Source organism: Suillus paluster (genome assembly GCF_016628075.1).
Source record: "Suillus paluster strain FC165 chromosome Unknown EDB91scaffold_261, whole genome shotgun sequence".
Taxonomy (NCBI): Eukaryota; Fungi; Basidiomycota; class Agaricomycetes; order Boletales; family Suillaceae; genus Suillus; species Suillus paluster.
In genome coordinates this window covers 3,020-23,711 of record NW_024537821.1, presented here as the reverse complement: position 1 = coordinate 23,711, position 20,692 = coordinate 3,020, and the positions used below count along the sequence as shown (strand labels likewise).

Here is a 20,692-nt window from a genome sequence, read left to right as displayed (position 1 = left end):
AAGTGCCCCGGCACATGGGCCTTGAGCCACAACTGGAATGCCTCGTCATCGACCATTTTGGTGGGCCCGTCTGGGCCATTATGCGACCAGATCGCCACTAAGCACTTCCTTGCGACTACCCAGGTGTCTTGGTGCGATCTCGAGGGACGCAGGTCTTGGTCACGGAGCCCCGCTGACAGAAAGTCGTTCTTTTTCTCCCTGCATCCAATGGCATCTACTCTCAGCCACTGTTCGAGTGGTCTGGGCTTGCTGAGGAGCTTGCCTTCTTCGTACCGAAGACAAACCCAGGCGAGGACCCAGATGAATGACTCAGCATCATGCTGGTACAAGTGCTCAACTTGGCCTGCAATGGCTTTCTTTGTGAGAAGCTCCAGTGCCATGAATGGTACCGTTCCTGTGCGCTCGAGGCCGCTGGGACTATCGTCTTGAGTCGATGACAAGTCGTAGTCGTTGAGGACGCCGATCCAAAGATCGCCTAATTGGTATACCATGAAGTTGCTTGGGCTAGCATCGCGGTGGCGGACGCCGTTCCTCCAGAGGGCGTAATGGCCTGTTGGAGCGTTTAATGGACAATAAAGAGCGCGAAGGAAAGAACACCTACAGAGTGCAATTTGCCACCATGCGCTGAGGAAGTCCATCCCGCTGAGCGTCGTGATCGGGATAAGCTCTCTAAATACGATGATGTACAAGACTCGGCTGCCGCGCTCGGCGTCTTCAAGTCCCAGTGCCTTTCGGATTTTTGCCGTGGAAGTTTCTTCGAACTTGTAGGACCATAACATCTCTGGGACATGGCCTACCACCTCTGCCTCTTGTTTCGCAATCTCATACACCTTCTTGAGTATGGCAGGCTCGCTTTCATCCGACTCCTCTGGCCAATAGAGCTTGGCGACCAGTCCGGTAGATTTGTTATGAAAATAAGGCTTCTGTTCCAGACTCGACAGCGCCTGGCTCTCCACTGGAAAGAGGGTGGTTGCACGTCCGCGCAGACCGTAATGAGTCGTGCGCTCGTCAGAAGTTAAATCCAATTTCAGGTCGACATCCATGCCGTTCTTTTCATCCGGGATGACAATCTTGTCCGAAACTCCAGGCGTAGGATCGAATTTCGTGTTAAGGCCCCATTGTTTGTATTTCATTCGCTGCATAATGAGGAGCAAGACCATAAAGCGTGGAAGGTCCTGAACGAAGTTGATGCCCGAGCATTGAATTACGTCTTGCCGATCAAAATACCAGATATAAATGACGTCGTCTGGAACGAGCGATAAGTTCGGTGGTAGGTCAATGATGAAACATCGACTTACTCATCACTATAGAGGAGATGACGTGGAGACGCGCGATATGAGCCGCGAACATCTCCGCAGCGTACAGACCATTCTGGACGACAGGATGAAGTTTTTTGGGCTCCTTCTCGTCGGTCTTCTCGTTGTTGCTCCTGGATCGCTTGGCAGGGGGCTCGTTGGAGTCCAAGTGACCAGAGTTACGCTTCTGGTCTGCTTCATTTTTGTCTTTGATTCGCTCAGACGTTCGTCTTACTGCATCGCCCACGTCAGTAAGGAAGTAATAGGCGGAGATAGTGAGCGGCTTACACTCATGCGATGCCCCGTGGGCGGTCTGAGTAGGACCAACGGCAGGTCTTGAACCTGTTAGCTCAGCTGCTTTGCCTCCGAGTCGCTTGGACGTTTGTCTTGCTGCATCGTGCATATTGGTAAGGAAGTAGCAGGCGGACATACTAGGGGGCTTACACTCATTCGATGCCTCATGGGAGGTTCGAGCAGGCACAGCGGCAGATGTTGAACCTGTTGGCTCGACAGGGTCGTCCGTTTCCTTGCGATACGCCATATAAAGATCATTAGGAACAACGTAATCCGTGTTGTATTTCTTGGACGGCGGAAGAGGCAGACACTTCCGCGTGCGTTTGAACTCCACCGTCGATCGAACATCAATCCATCGGAAGTTGTTGTTGGGGGGCTCAGCGGGCGTTTTATTTGACATGTCTCGAGCACATTTTTGAGAGACGATAACCACGTCAGGCTTGCGTTTAGACTGTTCGCCCTGGTGGTTTTGGAACATGGGCATTGGGTCGTTTGTATGAAATAGGATGTTGCTGTCATCCTTGGCGTTAAAAGTAGTTATTCCAGGCACCTTCAGTTTGCTCAGTTCAAGGAGGGCACAGTTGGCAGCTCTGACGAAAGGCGCATAAGAGGCTTTTTTCGTTCTCGGATTCACAACTTGACAGTAGCGTTAATCTTCTCTCAGCGTAACTGAATTTTCACTTACAAATTAGTCAAGTGTTTCGCGATTTCCCGTGCTACGCCTGTCCCATTGCAAAGGTGCAGGACGGCCTTGAGGGAAGTTCCAAGTAGCGTCGACTTCTCATTGTCAGGAAGGGACTGGGAAGGATCTGTGCACATTTCAAGGAGCTCCTGCAGCATTTTTTCGGCATCAGATTTCCTGGAGTTCTGGACATCTCGCCCGATCCATAGGCGGACATCATCGACTCTGCGCGAGCGGCGAAGAAGTTCATATGGGTAACGGCGGCAGGAGCAAAGGAAAAGCTAACGCACTCAACACCTAGAGTGCTGATGTGTTCGCTGACAACAGCGGAGCCAACTGCGTGTGGAGTGGACTTGAGCTTGAGCTCGGCGGGCACGGCAGAGTTACGGAGAGGTGTCTTCGGTCCAGTGGCGCCAGCATTATTATTTGCCATGACGAGAGGCTATAGAAAAGAGAAGAGAACTTTGGGGGACAAGAAGACGCTAACCTAGGCTCGCTTTTAAGCTAGCACAATATCATTGTTAGACGCATCGAGCCAAGACCCCCAATCGATAGTTGAAGGAAGTTTGATCACTGAGCGCTTACTGAGCGTTGAGCCACAGTCACGGTTACGTTTGTGGCGCACGTGACAACGAAATCAAGATTCAAACCACATCATGATGCTACCATCAACACACGTGCACATATATGACTCAGAGACTAGTGTCTTCCTTCGATTAGTCTAGCTAGGGGAGACTACTCCGGCAGTGCCAAGGTCATTCAAACCTCCTTCCAATTTCATACTAATAATGGAAAAAGGCGATTCGTTCTCCATCAGCCAAGCTTCCAAGCTTTGCCAACTAATATCAACAGATCATATTGGCAGATATTGAGAAAATGGTTGTCCCTGCCTCCACCAGTGCGCAACGTCAGCAGACTCAGTACAATACCTAAATGTCTTCCTCCTCTCTTCTCTCCCTATACTGCAGCCATCATGCTTAGGGCCCGTTCGGCAACCGCTCATTTCATTTGTTTGGGTGCGTTTCATTTTGAAACGGACGGATGTTGAAGTGAAACAGATGCTCCCACAGATGTCACATGCTGTCACACATGTACAAATACATCAGATAATGAATGATAACCATCAGTTTGCTGCTCGAGCTCTTCAACTACTAGTATGACCTCATCACGGAAGAGAAAGGGCCTCAAAGCCTCTCTTAAGGCAACCCACACCTGCAGAAAGAGAGCTGCAGTGCTAGCTGCTGCATTTTCAGCTGCTGCAGTGGCAGTGGCCACCTTGCCCTATCTTGACAAGATTCCTCAGCACAACTCTATCTTGACGGGCCATTCATGGGTCTGGGAGCTCTTATCAGGACATCCCCGTCGCTTCCATAATATGATGGGCCTTTCCAAGCCAGTATTTCGCTGATTGCTCCATGAACTCAGTGAAGATGCAGACCTTGCACATTCAAGATATATCTTGTCTGAAGAACAGCTGGCAATTTTCCTTCAAATCTGCCGTACTGGGAGTACAAATTGGGACATGCAAGAACGGTTCCAGCACAGTGCAGATACTATTTCAAAGTGAGTGCCCAACATTACTATTTAAAATGCAGTAGGATTAATTTATCACTGTGACTGTACTATTAGGATTTTTCTTTGTCTTCTAGACATGGTAGTATCACCACACTTTTATTAGCGCTATGTCAGCCTGCCACCCAATGATGTAGTCCCCCCTGAGATTTACAGTAATCCCAAGCTCTACCCATTTTTTCAACACTGTCAGGGTGCAATTGATGGGACACACATTGATACCTTTGTTCCCAATGATGCCCTGACTGCTTGCTACCGCAATCGGAAGGGCCACCTCTCACAGAATGTCCTTGCTGCATGCACATTTGACATGCGCTTTTCATATGTTCTTGCAGGATGGGAGGGAAGTGCAGCTGACAGCCGCATATATGATGCTCAGCAAACCGACTTTCCCATCCCCCCAAATCTCTGTTACCTCGCTGATGCAGGGTTTCCATTATGTGACTCACTCCTGGTTCCATATCATGGTGTACACTATCACCTCAAGGAATGGGGTTGTTCAAGTCAAAGGTATGATTGTTTTTTCTGTTAATCAACTGTTCAAAAAATGCTGAAAAATAACTAGACCAAAAAATTGCCAAGAACTGTTCAACCTACGACATGCCCAAGCCCGAAATGTTATTGAATGCATTTTTGGTGTGGTGAAGCATCAATTCTGGCTAATGGTTGCTGCCCCAGAATACAGTCTTGTGGTACAGACAAAGCTGGTTCCTGCCCTCTGTGTCTTGCACAATTTCATCCGTGTTCATGATCCAGATGATGAAGAGGAAGGAAATGAGGAGGCAGAGGTGGGCACTGATCAGGCTGTTCAGGCTGTACAGCAGAGAGTTGAGGATTTCAGTCATCCAATCACACCAGCAGAAAGGGCAAGGGCAGGACGAAAACGAGATGATATAGCAGAAGCAATGTGGGCACAGTATATTGAGTATACTGTGAATGAGAACTAGGAAAATCTATCTACATTTTTCCAAGTTCAAGACGAATGTACATAGAATGGAGAGGGACATCTGAAATGGCAGTGTAGGCATCTGCAATAGCTACATCCTTGGTAAATAGAGCAACAACCTTGGCACGTTCGTCAGAAGATAAGGATGCATCAGCACAAACAGCCTGGATGACATTGATACGTCGTTTCGGAGTACTGGGAACATCATCAAGAAAACTAGTAGGAGCAGTGAATGACGTAGCAACAGACTCGAGAGCATCAGCTACTCCGAGAATTGCTGCTGGACCAGTCAGCTTTGCATTGGAACATTTTTGATGGACTCCAGTTGAAGCTGGTGATACTGAAGGAGCATGTCCGCGTTTCGGAACACATGGAGTGTGAGAAATAGGTGTCAACTGGTGTGAATACAAGTCAGACAATGAAGCAAGCAAATTGATGTACATACCACTTTCTCGTCAGCTGATTCAGACTTGTGATTCCCTCCAAGTGCATCCTCACCTACGAAGACATCATCTTCATCATCGAGGAGAAGTGTGCTTGGCCACGGAGGGCTTGTCTCATACCCAAGACTATTAATATGCAGTGCCCCTTCACCCGTGGCATGACACCCATCCACGAGCACGATGATGTCATCATAGAGGGGGAATGGTGTCAAATGCCAAACCTTGGCTTCGGGATGGGCCTAAACAGCAATTCAGTCAAGAAATGAACAAAATATGAAAGCTTACCTCAAGGTAATCATCCCACACTTTGTCACTGGCAATGACAATCTTCCTCGTCTCATCCCATCCAAATCTGGACAGCTCTCGCAGTTTTTGGACAACGACACAGTTGGCCTTCAACTTCGAACAATAAATCAGCATGAAAATGGAGGAAAAATACTACTTACAGTGGCCCAATGACACGAGCAACTTTTTGCAGTTTTCAGAGCACCCCCACTGGTTTTGTGGCTGTCTTTGAGGGCCTTTGCTGCAGCTGTAAATGCTGCAGACTTGAAGGTGCCATTATCAGCTGAGTTTCCATCAGCAAAAGTCTTGAGAGAGTCAAGGAGTGTTGCATCATCTCCCGAAATCCACTTCGCATTCCGTGGAATCTTCCTAGTGCTGACAGCCTGCTCTTGAGGTTCCTGCAGTGAATTGATATTCTCCTTGGTATCCGACAAGAGCGAGAGAGAGGGTGGCATGGTGGTAGACTGGTTGTAGTTAACAGAGTAGGGACAGTGGGACATTTGATTGATGAGAGCGAGCAAACAAGTACTAGTGCGACACCGCATTATGCAGCATGACAGATTTCTAATGAAACAAATACATTGCTGAACACATTTTTCCGTTTCAAACAAAAACGGACACAAACGGATGAAAAAAAATGAAACAGATGCAAATGAGTGGTTGCTGAATGGGCCCTTAGTCTTTTTGATATGATATTTGTGTTGGTGGTATGCGAGAACAGCTGTGCCACGTGGTTGAGGACAAAGCCTACCCAAGTCCTATAAACTTGCAACTTCATCACCAAAAGCACTGTGTCCTTACACCAGCTATTAATTTGTGTTGAACATGAGGGAATTTCTAATAAGTGACTGCAGTTCAAAGAAAGTCACGTGTGATGTATGACTTCAGCATATGAGATGGCGACTTAGGGACTCAGAGAACATTCCCGATTCTGTTTGCTATGCAGAAAGGAAAAGTACTGTCAATCTCAAAGGTATACCAGTAAACATTCAAATTCTCCTCCACTAGACCGAAAGGCCATGGATATGGTCGACCAAGAGTCTTGCCACCACAAGGAGTCCTCTAGTTTCCCATGATGCAAATCCCAATATTTGGCCCAGCACATGCAAAATGTGCATCTCCTAACAGAAGCTCCTCACACCCTCAAACACCACTCATGGACAGCCTACAAGCACCTGCAGCATCCAGCTCCCTGGTTACATTGAAGATCAGCCACATGCCCAAGCAGCTTGAGATCGCCAACTGGCAGTTGGTAGCAGCTGGGTCATCATGTTTCTGATAGAAGTAGATGAAGCGAACATCTAGCATCTGGTGATATGGTGTCCAGACCCACAGCATGGTCTGGAGAACAAGTTCACTCATGGATGATGAAGATGTCAATCCCAAGTCACCAAGGAAGACAAGGACAAAAGCAGTGGTTCTCAATACTCCCCTTGCAGCTATCAACACCTTCAGTCTTGAGGCTCACTTGTAAGGCTGCTTGTCACACTAGCTTGCAGAAATGTGTCGTGTGTAATCATACATGCATAGCAATGGTTATGCATAACCTGACATGGCCAGGTACCAGAGGTTCTCACAATTCAACTCCTATTGCTGACTAGGTAAAGGAAGGAAGCAGGTTTGAGATTGGGATATCTTGTGCTTTTGAACCCATTGTCATGATAATATAATATGCTAATATATGACATTCTAGCAGGAAACAATTGACATGCACATGAATGGCTAGCACCTACCTGGTAGACTGTGGGCATACTAATAATAGCATAACATGCATTGCCCACACAAGATGGTTAATTTGTCAAGGGTCAGATCTGGGAGTCGCCCTCTGTGCACAACAACAACAACAACACCACCACACCCTGATATAATACCGTGGTCTTTCATCAATTCTGATCAAATGATGTTTTACTCAATGGCCCAACCCACAGTGGCCAAGTGCCTGATTGTGTCTCCATATTCTGTTGGTTGAGATGTTCTAGCCTCCTCTTGAGATGTGGCAGTCTCATCACACAGCTGCTGTGCCATTGATGATATACCATTTTTCTAGTAAATGCCATATATAAATGCGAAGACCTGTTCCGTTCATACAATCCCCTTCACAGAAATGGCCATTCAAACAGTTGTAAGTTGCTGATATTGATTCTTTTCAAGCAGGCCAACTGTTATGACCAGCATTCACCAAATGGCAAAGGCAAGAACACAACCACTAGGACTCGGTCACAGATAATGATAAGAGCAAAGATAGGATTGAGCTTGAACATCTAAGCCTACTACAAGTGTAGAGAATGAAGAGGTTAAGTGTAAGGAGTACTTACGATAACTAATCTACTTATATACATAACATTGAGTCAGAGATATCTGAGTATGAAACAAATCAGCCAATGAGAAAAGAGTCATATGATAACTGCGGATGACATAGTATGATGTTGTTATATATAAGCGATGAGATCATAGGCGGAGATTAAATGATAGGAAGAGAGATTGTTCTAGTCTGTGGAGTAGGGGAGCCAATCAGAGATACAACAGGTGAAATGTGAAGAGGTGAAACTGTGACAGGAAGTGAAGTCACATGACCGGTTCAGGAACAAGAAGTAACCGGAGGAAAGCTGAGAAACAAAAAATGGTTCATATTGGGAATTTGTGACACTGACATATTGGATAGCCAACATTGACTCAAATACTCATCGTCAGTGGTAGACCCACCAGTAGTTACACTGCTGCTGCTTTGGCTTGGGAAGGTTTTGAAGTTACTCTTCTTGAAGTGGCAAAGTTCCCTTGGTCAGCACATCTCATACATGTCATCAATGTATGCACTAATATTTGCTTGTGGTAGTTATCATATTGGTGAGAGCATGCTCCCATCCATCCAGCCTTTCTGAGCATTTATTGGTGCAGAGGAGTCTGTCATGAACTACAGGATCACTGTTAAGGTGTGGATTGTTGGATTCAGGAACAAAAGAGCAAGAGATAGTAAAGTGACACAGTACAAGTGCAATCCAAGAATGTGAAGAACAACACATCAATGTTGGCCAAGAATACTAATATTGAACTGTCGATTCCTAAGCTACGGTATATTTCTTTATCACTACGCTACTTACTATAAACCTACGAGTTTCCATTAGAACATCTCAGTCCTTTACTCAAGACTGAGATGTGAGTACCTAGTTTTCCCATCTACGTAAATTGAGCTAACATACCCATAGATTATATTCTTATCAGGTACTATACTAGTTACATCGAGTCCTTTACTCAAGACTGAGATATTATATTCTTATCAGCTCCTCCCGTTCATGTTCATTCAGCTCAAATAACTACATGGATAGTCATCATTGTATTGGAATAAATTACATGGTCACCCCCTTCATTTTATAGCCTGGTGCTGCAGTCAAGTTGAACCAGTTCAAGCAAGAAGGATGTGAGTGCCAATCACCCTATTCAATGATGTACTAAAGTTTTTTATATGTCTTATTTATTCCAGATACAGATTTCATTGCGCTGAACCCAGACAATGGATCTTGGAATGTAGGTCTGTAATATTTAGGGGATATTCTCATTATCTCACATTTTGCAGATTCAATCAGAATTTGATGATCTGCTGTTGAACCATGCTTCAAAGTGTGGTACAACTGTGTGTGATGAAATGAAAGTCACTAAACTTCAATTTGAGGGTGAGAGACCTGTTTCAGCTACATGGAGGAACATGAGGACTGGAATCAAGGGCCATATGTTCTTCAACTACCTGGTTGATGTGTCAGGAAGGAACAGGATCATGTCTACAAAGTATCTCAAAAATAGACGCTTCAACCAGGCTCTCAACAATGTTGCATGCTGGGGATACTGGGATACAACCAGTTCTTATATGCCGGGTACCACTTGCCAGAATGCTATCTGGGTCAAAGCACTTGAAGGTATGACAACAACTTGGAGTCGCCATGCCGAGCTTAATTTCTGCAGATGAGTCTGGATGGGCTTGGTTCATCCCTCTTCATGATGGATCGACATCACAATCCTATGGATAACTTTGGTGTGGAGGAGCACTTTGGATTCAAAGCTGTCTTGGAACGGGGCAAATTGGGTTTGGTAAATGCATAGGTTGAGTGTTGCTAACAACACAGAGAAATGGTCATTAAATGGCTTGGTTATTCATTGTAACAACTGCAGAGCCCAATAGAAAAAGTATGTTGGCAGTATCTCAAGAAATTTATGCCTTGGCAGTTAGACATGTAGTGTTCTATCTCCATCAGAACCCAGTTTCCAGGCATGTAGTTGGCAGTTGCATGCATTCTTCTGTATCACATGCACTTGGGACATCAACACCCCAACTAGTACTGATGGTTATGGATCTGGAACATAAGAAAGTACTGGTGCTGTCTGAGCATTATAGCAAGCTTGCAAGAATAAAGCTCAAACAAGTGCTTACTATGTGAGAGAATGCACAGAAGTGACAATGCATGACAGATGTGCATTTCTAGCCCTCAAGATCTTATCTTGTACCCACTACCATAAATCTCTCACCCGCCCACGTGTCTCAGTTTTGGGTTTTGTTGTGCTCGCAAAGCCTCCCATCAACCTCACACTGGAGGTTTTTGGATGTGCTATGGTCTTTCCATTGAGTATGATTGAAGTTTTGGACATCACATGACACTGATCAAACCTGTGTTTTTCTCATCACAACTACCTGATCAATGTGCCCTTCACTGGACTTTGAGGCAAAATAATGGCTGCTATTATTTCCGGAAAATCTCATGTAATCAGTAAATAAATGTGATGTAGTGCATCCGTCCTGTTTTCTGTGAATATAACCATCCATATAGCCAATTTCTCATTAATTCGCTAAGTCTAGATCTTGCGAGCTCTGCACGCTCACAATATGCCGTGGGCACTCATCATCTTCTCTCACGATGATGGCGGACACGACACATTGCTGTGCACTCAAACCACTCACTGCACTTCTATGATGGCAAGAGCCCTTGTTTGGTGCGCCTGTAGCCATTGCTCTTTAACTGACAGTGGTCAACTCCAACAGTCAAGAACAACTCGCCAAAGGCATCTAGATGCTGATCAGCGCGAACAAGAGCATCTGCGCATGCGGGAGACAGACCAACAGCAGGGCTCCCCGATCCCTGCATCACACAGAAACACAAGATCCCCTGAATTACCTCCAGACCCAGCTATCAACTACTATGTGCAAGAACCTCAGCATGATGTTAACGTTGAGTTTGGGTACTGGATGGAAGTAGATGATCAATATGACGGCAACAATGATGCTGATGACAGTGATGGAAGGGAAGGTGACATGTATGTCAGCTTGGATGATGAAGAAAACGCTTATCAGGCATTCCTGCCCCAAGAAGATGCTGTTGAGGAAGATGGTCATGAAAATAACGAAGATTCTGATGAGGAACAAGATCTTGACGAGGGTGCAGACATTGTTGATGACCCTGTGTTTAATGCGGGCAACAGTTTTGACGAGGATGAGGATCACCTACCACAGGATGATGAAGAGGATCTATTGTTTGATGAAGCACCTGCCTTTAGCGAGCATTCTGCTATCAGGAATGCATATGTGCGTGTGTACATTGCATCTGCATTCAAAGGTGCCTCACATGATGTTTCACGCATAATCCTTGATGGAGTTGCTTGTGCCTTGTGGTATGCTCACGATCACGCACCACATATTGAGTATGAAGGCCTCGATGACATGGCGAGAACTCTCCCCACAGCTGAGAGGCGGCTGGGAGTCGATCTTGACTCTGTTAAGGTCGTGCTCAAGGGGGAGGTTACTCAAAGGGCTTCAGCTTCAGCTCGTGCACTGAGAGGGGAAGTCCGACGGAAGTCTGGGGGAAGTCCGGAGGTCAGACGTCAGGGGAGTTTGGCAGAACTTCGGAAGATTATGAGAGAATGGAGTAAGGCTACTATGGATAAGTCCAGAGTAGAAACAGAACAGAGGTTAGACTACCCTAAGGTAGAGCCGGAGTTTTGGTCCTAAGGTTTAACCCCTAAGACTCGGAGGTAGACAAGAGATGAGACTCAAGTCTTGAGAAGCAGGAATGAGCAGAACTAAGATGATATTCAAACTGAGGAGTTCCGGAGTATTACAGGAGTTTATATACTGTAGGCATCATGTAAGTAAATCAGTCAGCAAAGTAAGGGCTATGTACGAAGCATGTGGAAAGTCTATTAGTAAGTGTACACGGATCAAAGCAGTGAGGTCGTAAATGAAACAAGAACGGATGGATCAGTAAGTATGGCAGAAAGGACATAACCGGTAGCCGGAGCAATAGCTATTCTAAAAGGAGATAGGGGTTAGTCCGGAGACAAGAGTGGAGTGCTGGGCAAAATAACAGGACAGAGGACCGGACTTTAGTGGTGGTGTTCTGGAATTCCGGATCTGGAGGTACGGGATATGACAGACTCTATCATTACTTACCTCTTTGTATGTCCGACATGCTGGCAGGTCCATGATCCACTCACGCTGTACAATGAAGATCTTCGGGAACAGTGCCGTGAAGAAGATTGTGAAGGTATACTCTACACGACAAAGCTTCTCGCTAGTGGGAAATTGAAATGCAAGCCAACAAAGGTTCTGCCATATGTGGCACCTTGTTGGGCGATACAGCATTGGCTCCTCTGCCCAGGAAAATATCAAGAGTTACAGCAGTGGAGACAAGATGGAGACGAACCACGCCAAGTACCAGCTACGCATGTGGGAGGTGACGATGCTTTTGCAGACCCTTCTAATCCAATGCATGATATGCATGATGCCTGGGGTTGGCATGCAATTTGAGCCGGTTTGCAACGTGTGTATCATGACAATGGTCAACTTCGTGTCTTGGACAATGACATTCACAACCTCCAACAGCGCTTTGTCTCACTGCCTTGCAGACTCGTATGGCAAATCAATCTTGACTGGTACATAATCTACCCACTGCCAGACATCAAAGGCTCTCATAGTATCTGTACATCAGGTTCCAGGCCATCAAATGAGGCAATCACTCCATGGGGGCACTCTACATGACTTGCTGCAATAATCCTCGTGGCGTTCGCCACCTTACCGAAGAGACTTTTCTAATCATGGTCCTCCCTGGACCAAATGAACCGAACCTGGAGCAGCTCAATAAGATTATGGCAAAGTTCATGTCTGATATGATTGAACTTTATGGTGGTGCATATTTGTATGTCTCGATATAAATCTACTAACTACTGGGACAGGACGAGAGTTTCGAATATATGGACACGAGGATAAGCACCCCATTCACTCAGCTCTCAACAGTGAGGTCTCCGATCTTCCAGCAAGTCATAAAATTGAAGGTCTTGCCTCATTTTCATCAAAGTTGTCTATGTGTCCACAATGTGAAACACCTTCGTATTATCTTGCAGACCCACATGGTTTCAATTCAACAGGTAACTTACAATTAATGCTGTGTCAAGCCTCAGTTAATTTGTCCACAGACTTCAGATTACGCGATGCTTGGTGCTATGTCAAATATGCCTTTTGTTCACGTTCTCTTGACGATGATGATCAAAAGGAGATCTTTGAGTGTTGTGGAGTGCACTGGTCAGTGTTTAACCTCATCCCAGGTTGGTTGACAGCCGTCAACTCAGTTGTGGAGTTCATGCACTGTGTTTATCTCTGTGAGTAGTCTCTGCCATTGTATGAATCAGTATTGATGAACTATCACAGGTATGGTTAGGCATGTGATGAAGGTCATCATCCTTCAGTCTGGCATGCTCAATCCCATTCCTCAAGAAGACTGGTATCCTCTGGAACGACTCAATGAATTCTTCTCTCAGATCATATGGCCAGTATCAGTTGGTCACTTACCCCCATCGGTATGTCTGCTATCACACCCATCATAATTCATCTGATCAATACTTTACATTTACAGGTCACCTCTTCCTCATCGAAGGCAGACCAATGGCGACTTCATATTAGCATGTTATTTGTCGGGCTTTTTGTTGCATGGGAAATTGACGGCATTATCCCCGATATCAACACACCAAAATCAAGGACCAACACCAAGCATGCAGCTGCACATGCGAAGAATGAGAAGGTCATGCATCAGCATCGTCTTGAAATACTGCTCTCCAAAACAGAAGCACACCCTACTGATGAGCAGCTTGGTGAGAATGATGCCCTCACCATGGATCATTCAATCAGACATCACTATGCAACCATTCTTGAGTTCTCGGCTGCTATCCGGATCCTGTCATCATGTTCAATCAGCCCAGATGAGGTTGAATGGGGCTGTGCGGCGCTATCTAGAGCATGCCAGAATTGGGCACGTATGGGATGTCATCTGACGCCTTATTTTCATTTCGCTCAACATCTTTGGCATCAGTTTCTCCAGTTTGGGCCTTGCTATGCTACATGGGTCTTTCCATATGAATGAAACAACAGTTTTCTCAGTAGGACAAACCATAATAATCACAAGGGTTGTGAACTCAAATGTACAATGATGCGCAAATGGTGGAAATGGGTTCTTGTCCATGATCTCATACATTCTCTTTTCTCTTCATACTATGAGTCTGACTAATTCCTATTGTAGTTAAACACTTTTCGGAGACTTCCAGAGCCTGATGAAAATGACCACGACTCAATCAAACTTCTTGAATCATGTTTGAAAGGTGGAACTCGCCCACGTTGTGGAACATTGCAAGAGTACTTAGCATCTTTTGGAGAGGGCAGGAATGCATGTAAGTCATGTACATATTTATACATCACACATTGTACTGACAAAGGCAGGACATGTAACATATCCCCATCATTCCAAGGATATCAGGCTTCAGACACTCGATCCTATGCTATATGGTCTTGTCCTGCAGTTCCTGCAGGATGAGTGGGGAGAGTTAGGGTTTGTAATCCATGCTGATGTTGTTCTGGCAGATCATGGTACCTACTTCATGGGCTATGTTAAATATTACTCGCATGTGTTTGTTGAAGCCCTGCACTACGGAGCAGCAACACAACCCCACAGAAAATCAGCTCACTATGCCTACTTCAATGGTTGAGTTGCTGTCGAAATTCAATGGATCTTCAAAATTGACATGAAGTATGAAGATCAGGGTGAAATTTCCAAGACAGTTGCTGTTGTTCGTCCCTTTGTTACAGATGATAACATGCTGGCATTCCCATGGGATTTACGGTCTGTCTCGTACCTCTCAACATCAATTTTGTGTCTTACTGCATGTTGCTAGGGCAATTGATCTTGGCATGCAAGTCTGGTATGGAAATGCCCTGGGTGACATGGAGGTCGTTGAGATTGAACTTGTGTCGGTGTGGGGAATTCCCCCACTGTAGGCATAAAACCCCATCCTTTCCACATCGTCTCACATCAGTTCTGCATTTCCCACGCATCGTCCGATGTGTTCCGCATTCCTGCACATCCTTTGGAACCTGCCCACACTATCCGATATTCCCATGCATTGTTGGACGACCTTCGCATGTCCTGTCCCCATCCTTCCAGGTCCATTGGTACGCTGTATCTCTCTTCCCACTGTTCCTAACGTTATCTGGATCAAACTGACACATGCCCTTATGGCACAGACCCCTATTGCAAGGTATTGTGCCCTTGTGCACTGCCTGCCTTCACTTCCGCTTCCTGGGAATTTACTACCTGTACCTCGGTGTTCCTTGAAAATAATCTTCCCTTTAAGTAGTGGTACTCAGGGCTTGGGTGTTTTTTATTGAATCCCATCTTTTACCTTCCCACTTTTCCTTCATCTTACTAGAGGACTGCTTTGACTTATGCCCACTATCAATCTAACCTTGTGATATACTTCCTTCAACTTGATCTGCAAGTTCTGATGACTCCGTATGTTCTGCATTGTATCCAGTTGAGTTCCGCTTCATTCCATTCCATTCCACTTGGGTTCTGCTTGAGTTCCACTTGTTCCGCTTGAGTTCCACTAGTTCCGCTTGTTCTGCATTTTTGCGGATCCTCATCCTACCTGCGGTAGGGTTGAATAGGGTTGTTTAGACAGAGACTAGTACTCCCCAGTAGCAATCCCCTTTAGGGTCGAATGTGCTTGTTCCCAAGTGAGGCAGCAGGCAGCAAAGACCTAACTTTGTAGTAGATTGATTTCTCACTGCTACACTTGTTGTACCCACATCAGGACAACTCATACTCATCCCCATCACCGTTTCTGGTGTTGAATATTGGGTGATGGTAGCCCACAATCATGTACGTCTGGTGTGATTTTTATTTCTGCTACTCACAACATCTCAGGACGGGACAGAAGTGGACATGGACATCAATCTTGAGCTCAATGATGTTGAATAGTACAGCAGCAGGAATAGAAATACATGGTCTGATGTTTGATTGTGCAGGCTAATATTACAGGATTTCAAGTCCATACCATTCTCCCATGCAAACCAGACTCAAACATCGGCACTTAATTTTCGTGCATTTCTATATTGACATGTTCAAATCAGAATCGGATCTTCAAAGGAGATGAAACTTTACCCTCAAACCTGGTATCTATAGTATCATTATGGTGAGTTCATGGTCTGCCGCGGCGACAACAAGGCAAGAGCTGACCATTTGTCCCTTCAGGTGGGTAACCCTGTTCTTCCTCATCTTCTTTGTCTCCCCCATCATACAATGTATCTTCATCTCCATGACTCTCAGGGTCGCAATATTTCACTGGAATATCATCATCAATTCAGGAGGGTACGTCCATTTTTGGATTCTCAGCAAGCCAGTTAGCATCAATGAATTGCCATGGGATCTTGTGTTTCTTGTTTGCTAGCTTCGGAAGATCTTTGTCGTATTTTTCACCCACAGTGATGGGAACAACTAAGTTTCTTCCCCCCTCAATCCGCTCATTTCTTACTAACAGCGTTGTTTAGCAGGACAACCTTCTCATTAACCTTGGAACGTGCATCAGATCAGTTACGACAATGCATAGCTTGTCTCACCTGTTTGTCTTGATAAAGTGGAGGTCGAGAAGTCCACACTGTGTCCGCATTCTTTGACTTGAAGGATTTCTTTGTTGCTGGTCCTTGACCCACCTCACTGTCTGATGCAAATTCGACCATAGGTTTACTGCTGTGAGTCCCACCACCATCAAATTCATCGGTCAATTGATAGCCAACTTGGAAGAACCAGTCCCACTCAGGTCTGTGCATTTCTGTCTCTTTTCGGATGTCAATTGCTGATTTCTTGATGTTTTTCTCACGTATGATGTCATTAAAAAGGCACGTAGAGTATGGTATCATGCGAAAATACTCACATGATTCTTCCAAGCAGTCTGCCGTTGCTTATGGTTCCTCACCTCCTGCACGTCTTGCCCCTTGCTCCCTTTCTTGATGGATCCCCTGGTGTTCTCAAACACCACCTTCAGTTGCTTGATGATGTCAGTGTTGGTTTTTTGCTTGAGATGCTCGACAGGAAGCTGAGTAAAGACTTTGCAGGCTTTTTGTTGGACGTAGCAGACCATATCCTCATGCTGTGGGTACAACAAGTGCAGCGGAGAGAAATCAATCTACTACACAGTTGGGTCTTTGCTGCCTACTGCCTCACTTGAGAACAAGCATGTTTGACCCTAAAGGGGATTGCTACTGGGGAGTGCTAATCTCTGTCTAAGCGACCCTATTCAACCCTACCGCAGGTAGGATGAGGATCCGCAAAAATGTGGAACAAGCGGAACTGGCGGAACTCAAGCGGAACAAGTGGGACTCAAGTGGAACCCAAGCAGAATGGAATGGTATGGGGAACGTCCCCACTGTAGGCCCGTATCCTGTATGATTCCCATGCCTTGCCACCATCTTCCCGTGCATTCCGCTACCATCCTGCTACCCATCCGCATCTTCCCCGAGCTGTCTGCTACATGGAACCAAGCGGAACCCAGCAGAACAATCGCATACCACATGCATCATATCCTTTTAGCCTTCGGAACGTCCTCCTCCGTCCTGTCCTTGTCCTTCCATCCTCGCTAGTGAGTACTAGCTACATTCCCCGTGTTACTAACATGTTCCTATCTCATTTCATATGTGTTACGGTACTTATACGGATCCTTCCACTACTCAGGACTGGTTCCTTATCTCACAGCCTCACCCGGTTGTAGCATAGCGCATTTTGGAACCCCTTCCTATATAGTTAGCAATAGATGGGATCTTAGTTTTTTACCTTCTGATAGACTCAACTCCACTTCCACTTACAGAGTACTTCCCAGTACTCCACTCACTGTCTAAAATATCTTCCCAAATCTATTCCTGATCTCATTGCAACATTCCCGCCCCCATGAGTTCCGCTCGAAATGCCCGACATCGGATCCGACGACTTGGAGCAAGTACCAGATGCAAGCCTGGTCCGACTTTGCCCAATCATCCTCCTGCAGGCTCATAGTTTCTTTTCACTCCATTAGTTCCCCGTTTGTTCCGTTTGTTCCCCGTTTGTTCCGTTTGTTCCGCGTTAGTTCTGTTAGTTCCGCGTAGTTCCACTCGTCACGCATTAGTTCTGCTCGTCGCGCACTGCGTTCCACTCGTCGGGAACCTTCCGCATCTTTGTGTTCCCAGTCCTAGTAAGGACCAGAACCCTTTGGGTCGCTAGACAGAGTCTAGTCTTTGCTTTGCTCGCACTTATTTGAGGACCCGCTACCCAGTAGCAATCCCCTCAGGACGAGTTTAAGTCTCACACCCTTGTTAGACTTCTGAATCACCCAGAGTCTATTTTCCTCACCCACAATGGAGTGAAGTGGAACTCAACTGGATACAATGCGGAACGTAAGGAGTTGTTGGAACTTGCAGGTCAAGTTGAAGGAAGTATATCACAAGGTTAGATTGATAGTGGGCATAAGTCAAAGTGGTCCTCTAGTAAGATGAAGGAAAAGTGGGAAGGTAAAAGATGGGATTCAATAAAAAACACCCAAGCCCTGAGTACCACTACTTAAAGGGAAGATTATTTTCAAGGAACACTGAGGTACAGGTAGTAAACTTCTCAGGAAGCGGAAGTGAAGGCAGGCAGTGCACATGGGCGCAATACTCCGGAATAGGGGTCTGTGCCATAAGGGCATGTGTCAGTGTGATCCGGATAACATTAGGAACAACGGGAAGGGAGATACAGCATACCAATGGACCTGGAAGGATGGGGACAGGACATGCAAAGGTCATCCAACAATGCGTGGGAATATTAGATAGTGCAGGTGGGTTCCGAAGGATGTGTGGGAATGCAAAACCCATTGGATGATGTGCAGGAAATGCGGAACCCATCGGAATAAGCGGAACTGATGTGAGATGATGTGGAAAGGATGGGGTTTCATGCCTACAGTGGGGGAATTCCCCACAATGCCAATCTGCATTCTCTGACCACAATCCAGCAAAGTTTGGTCATAGAAGATTGGTGTCATGTGTTGGGCACTTGAACCAGAACAAACCATCATCGAGGACACCCAACAACATCACTTGTTTGGAATCAGAAATACCCATTGCATGTAAGAATGTGTGCCAGATCACATTCTGGGAAATAGTAAGCACATATATTGATGAAATGTTGCGTGCTCACATTAAACACGTTGTCACACATCGCTTTGGTTGCTTTGTTGACAGACCTGACTGTTGGCAGTGCATTTCCTGAAGACCTAGGTTCGTCTATCAACACAAGTAGTTCCTCCAGGGATGTGCTCTGTGCATCAATGGTTGTTTGAAGCTCATGTATCGCAGCATGGTGATCTTCAACAGTTGCTCGTAGTGTATGATTCTCCTGGGTGAGTTCTTCAATTTGTAGCTTGAATTCAACTGAGTCTCTACTCTGCAGTGCCAAGTGATCGAATTTATCAGCAAGCTGCGCAACAATCATATCGAGGTTCACTAGTTTGTCCACAAAACCAGTGCTAGGAACTCGTGAGGTGGATAGCGATGTTGCAGCTGAGCATTGCAAAGGGGCAGTGCCAGTTGAGAAGCCTGGGGGACGGTCAGAAGGTAGGTCAGATGTTCAGAACTGATTGAAGGGCACTGACAAGTCCCTTCCAGCAGGTGGAACTGGTTTTGGAGGTACAGCTCCTAGGTGATGTGCAGTAGGTTGAAATGCAGTGCTCGCTGCTGGAGTTACTGAGCATGCTTGATTCGCAGTCGCTGCATCGGGGGTGGGCCCTCACATTGTTGAAACAGGTCGAGAATGGGCTGAAACTGGTACACATGAAGCTGACACACTCCCATTCATGGCTGACATGGAGTACATAGTATCCCGGAGGCTTGGATCAACGACTGCATCAATGTCATCTGCTGCTGCTTGCTCAATCTCGCCCATTCCTTCACTTGAACCCCAATACACCCGCTGCTGCATCCTTCAGGTTAACTCTTCAGATTCAGCAACACTCATTCCTGGGTCAAAAGGTTCTGCTGCAGGTTTCTGATGATCCAAGGAGAATGGATTGAGAAAAGATGATGGTGCCTCCCCTCTGCCCTCTCCGGCAGGTCATGCTCGTTTCAAGGCAGATACATTTGCTGTTGTTTCCAGTGCTCTCTTCTTTGCCAATGGACCTGGTTTAGCAGTGCCCTTCTGGTGTGGCCCTGCCATCTTTGCGACTCTGAAAGGCCACTGGAGGTTGATACTGAGCACGCAAAATGATTGGGAGGCAGTAGAAGCTGGTGGAAGGTCGGAATTGATGCAATTGTCGGTACCTAGCTGGCAGATCTGTACTATTGCTTCAAATGCCAAATATAAATGGTATTGAATATTCAAGGAAAACCAAAGACTTTATTTGGAGGATATGTGCTGTAAACTGGGACTAAACATGAGATAATCATGTTGTCGTTATTGTATGTTTATCTGCCGATAATTTGGAATTTCCCCCACATATTCCTCTGCCATTATTTCACCTCAAAGTCCAGTGCTTTCGATCATGTCTCTCTTGGAGCCTTTCGGCCAACATCTTGGACATTCAGCTAAAGTCAATGCCTGTGCACCGAAACCCCTCCCCCAACTGGCGAAAGTAGCATGTAGCCTCCAATGGCAAAACAAGCATATCATCATCTGTAACAGACAAGCATCGAGCCACATATAAGAATTATCTAGAGTCATTTGTGTCAGCATCCACTTAAGTCACGTGCGCAAATAATGTACCTTTGTTTCGAGACATTTTTGTGGTTCGTTCGACTTCCAGAGATCGAGCAATTAGTAAGCTGACCAAATGGGCATCTCCGAACTCCAGCCTCCAGCACATCAATTCCCAC

General features: G+C 45.9%; 2 protein-coding genes across 2 annotated transcripts; both read right to left on the bottom strand.

Annotated features, from left to right (window-relative positions):
* Window positions 1-4,800: 4,800 nt before the first annotated feature.
* On the bottom strand, window positions 4,801-5,972 carry EDB91DRAFT_1065081 (uncharacterized protein; the record flags this gene model as incomplete). Its single annotated transcript, XM_041314764.1, has 4 exons — window positions 4,801-5,184; window positions 5,238-5,453; window positions 5,518-5,631; window positions 5,679-5,972. The coding sequence occupies 4 exons, from the start codon at window positions 5,970-5,972 to the stop codon at window positions 4,801-4,803; spliced, it is 1,008 nt and encodes a 335-aa protein (XP_041168815.1).
* A 12,875-nt stretch (window positions 5,973-18,847) lies between these two features.
* EDB91DRAFT_1257226 (uncharacterized protein) lies at window positions 18,848-19,802 on the bottom strand (the record flags this gene model as incomplete). Its single annotated transcript, XM_041324285.1, has 3 exons — window positions 18,848-18,976; window positions 19,023-19,420; window positions 19,670-19,802. 3 exons carry the CDS (start codon window positions 19,800-19,802, stop codon window positions 18,848-18,850), a joined length of 660 nt encoding a protein of 219 aa, XP_041168814.1.
* Window positions 19,803-20,692: the final 890 nt, after the last annotated feature.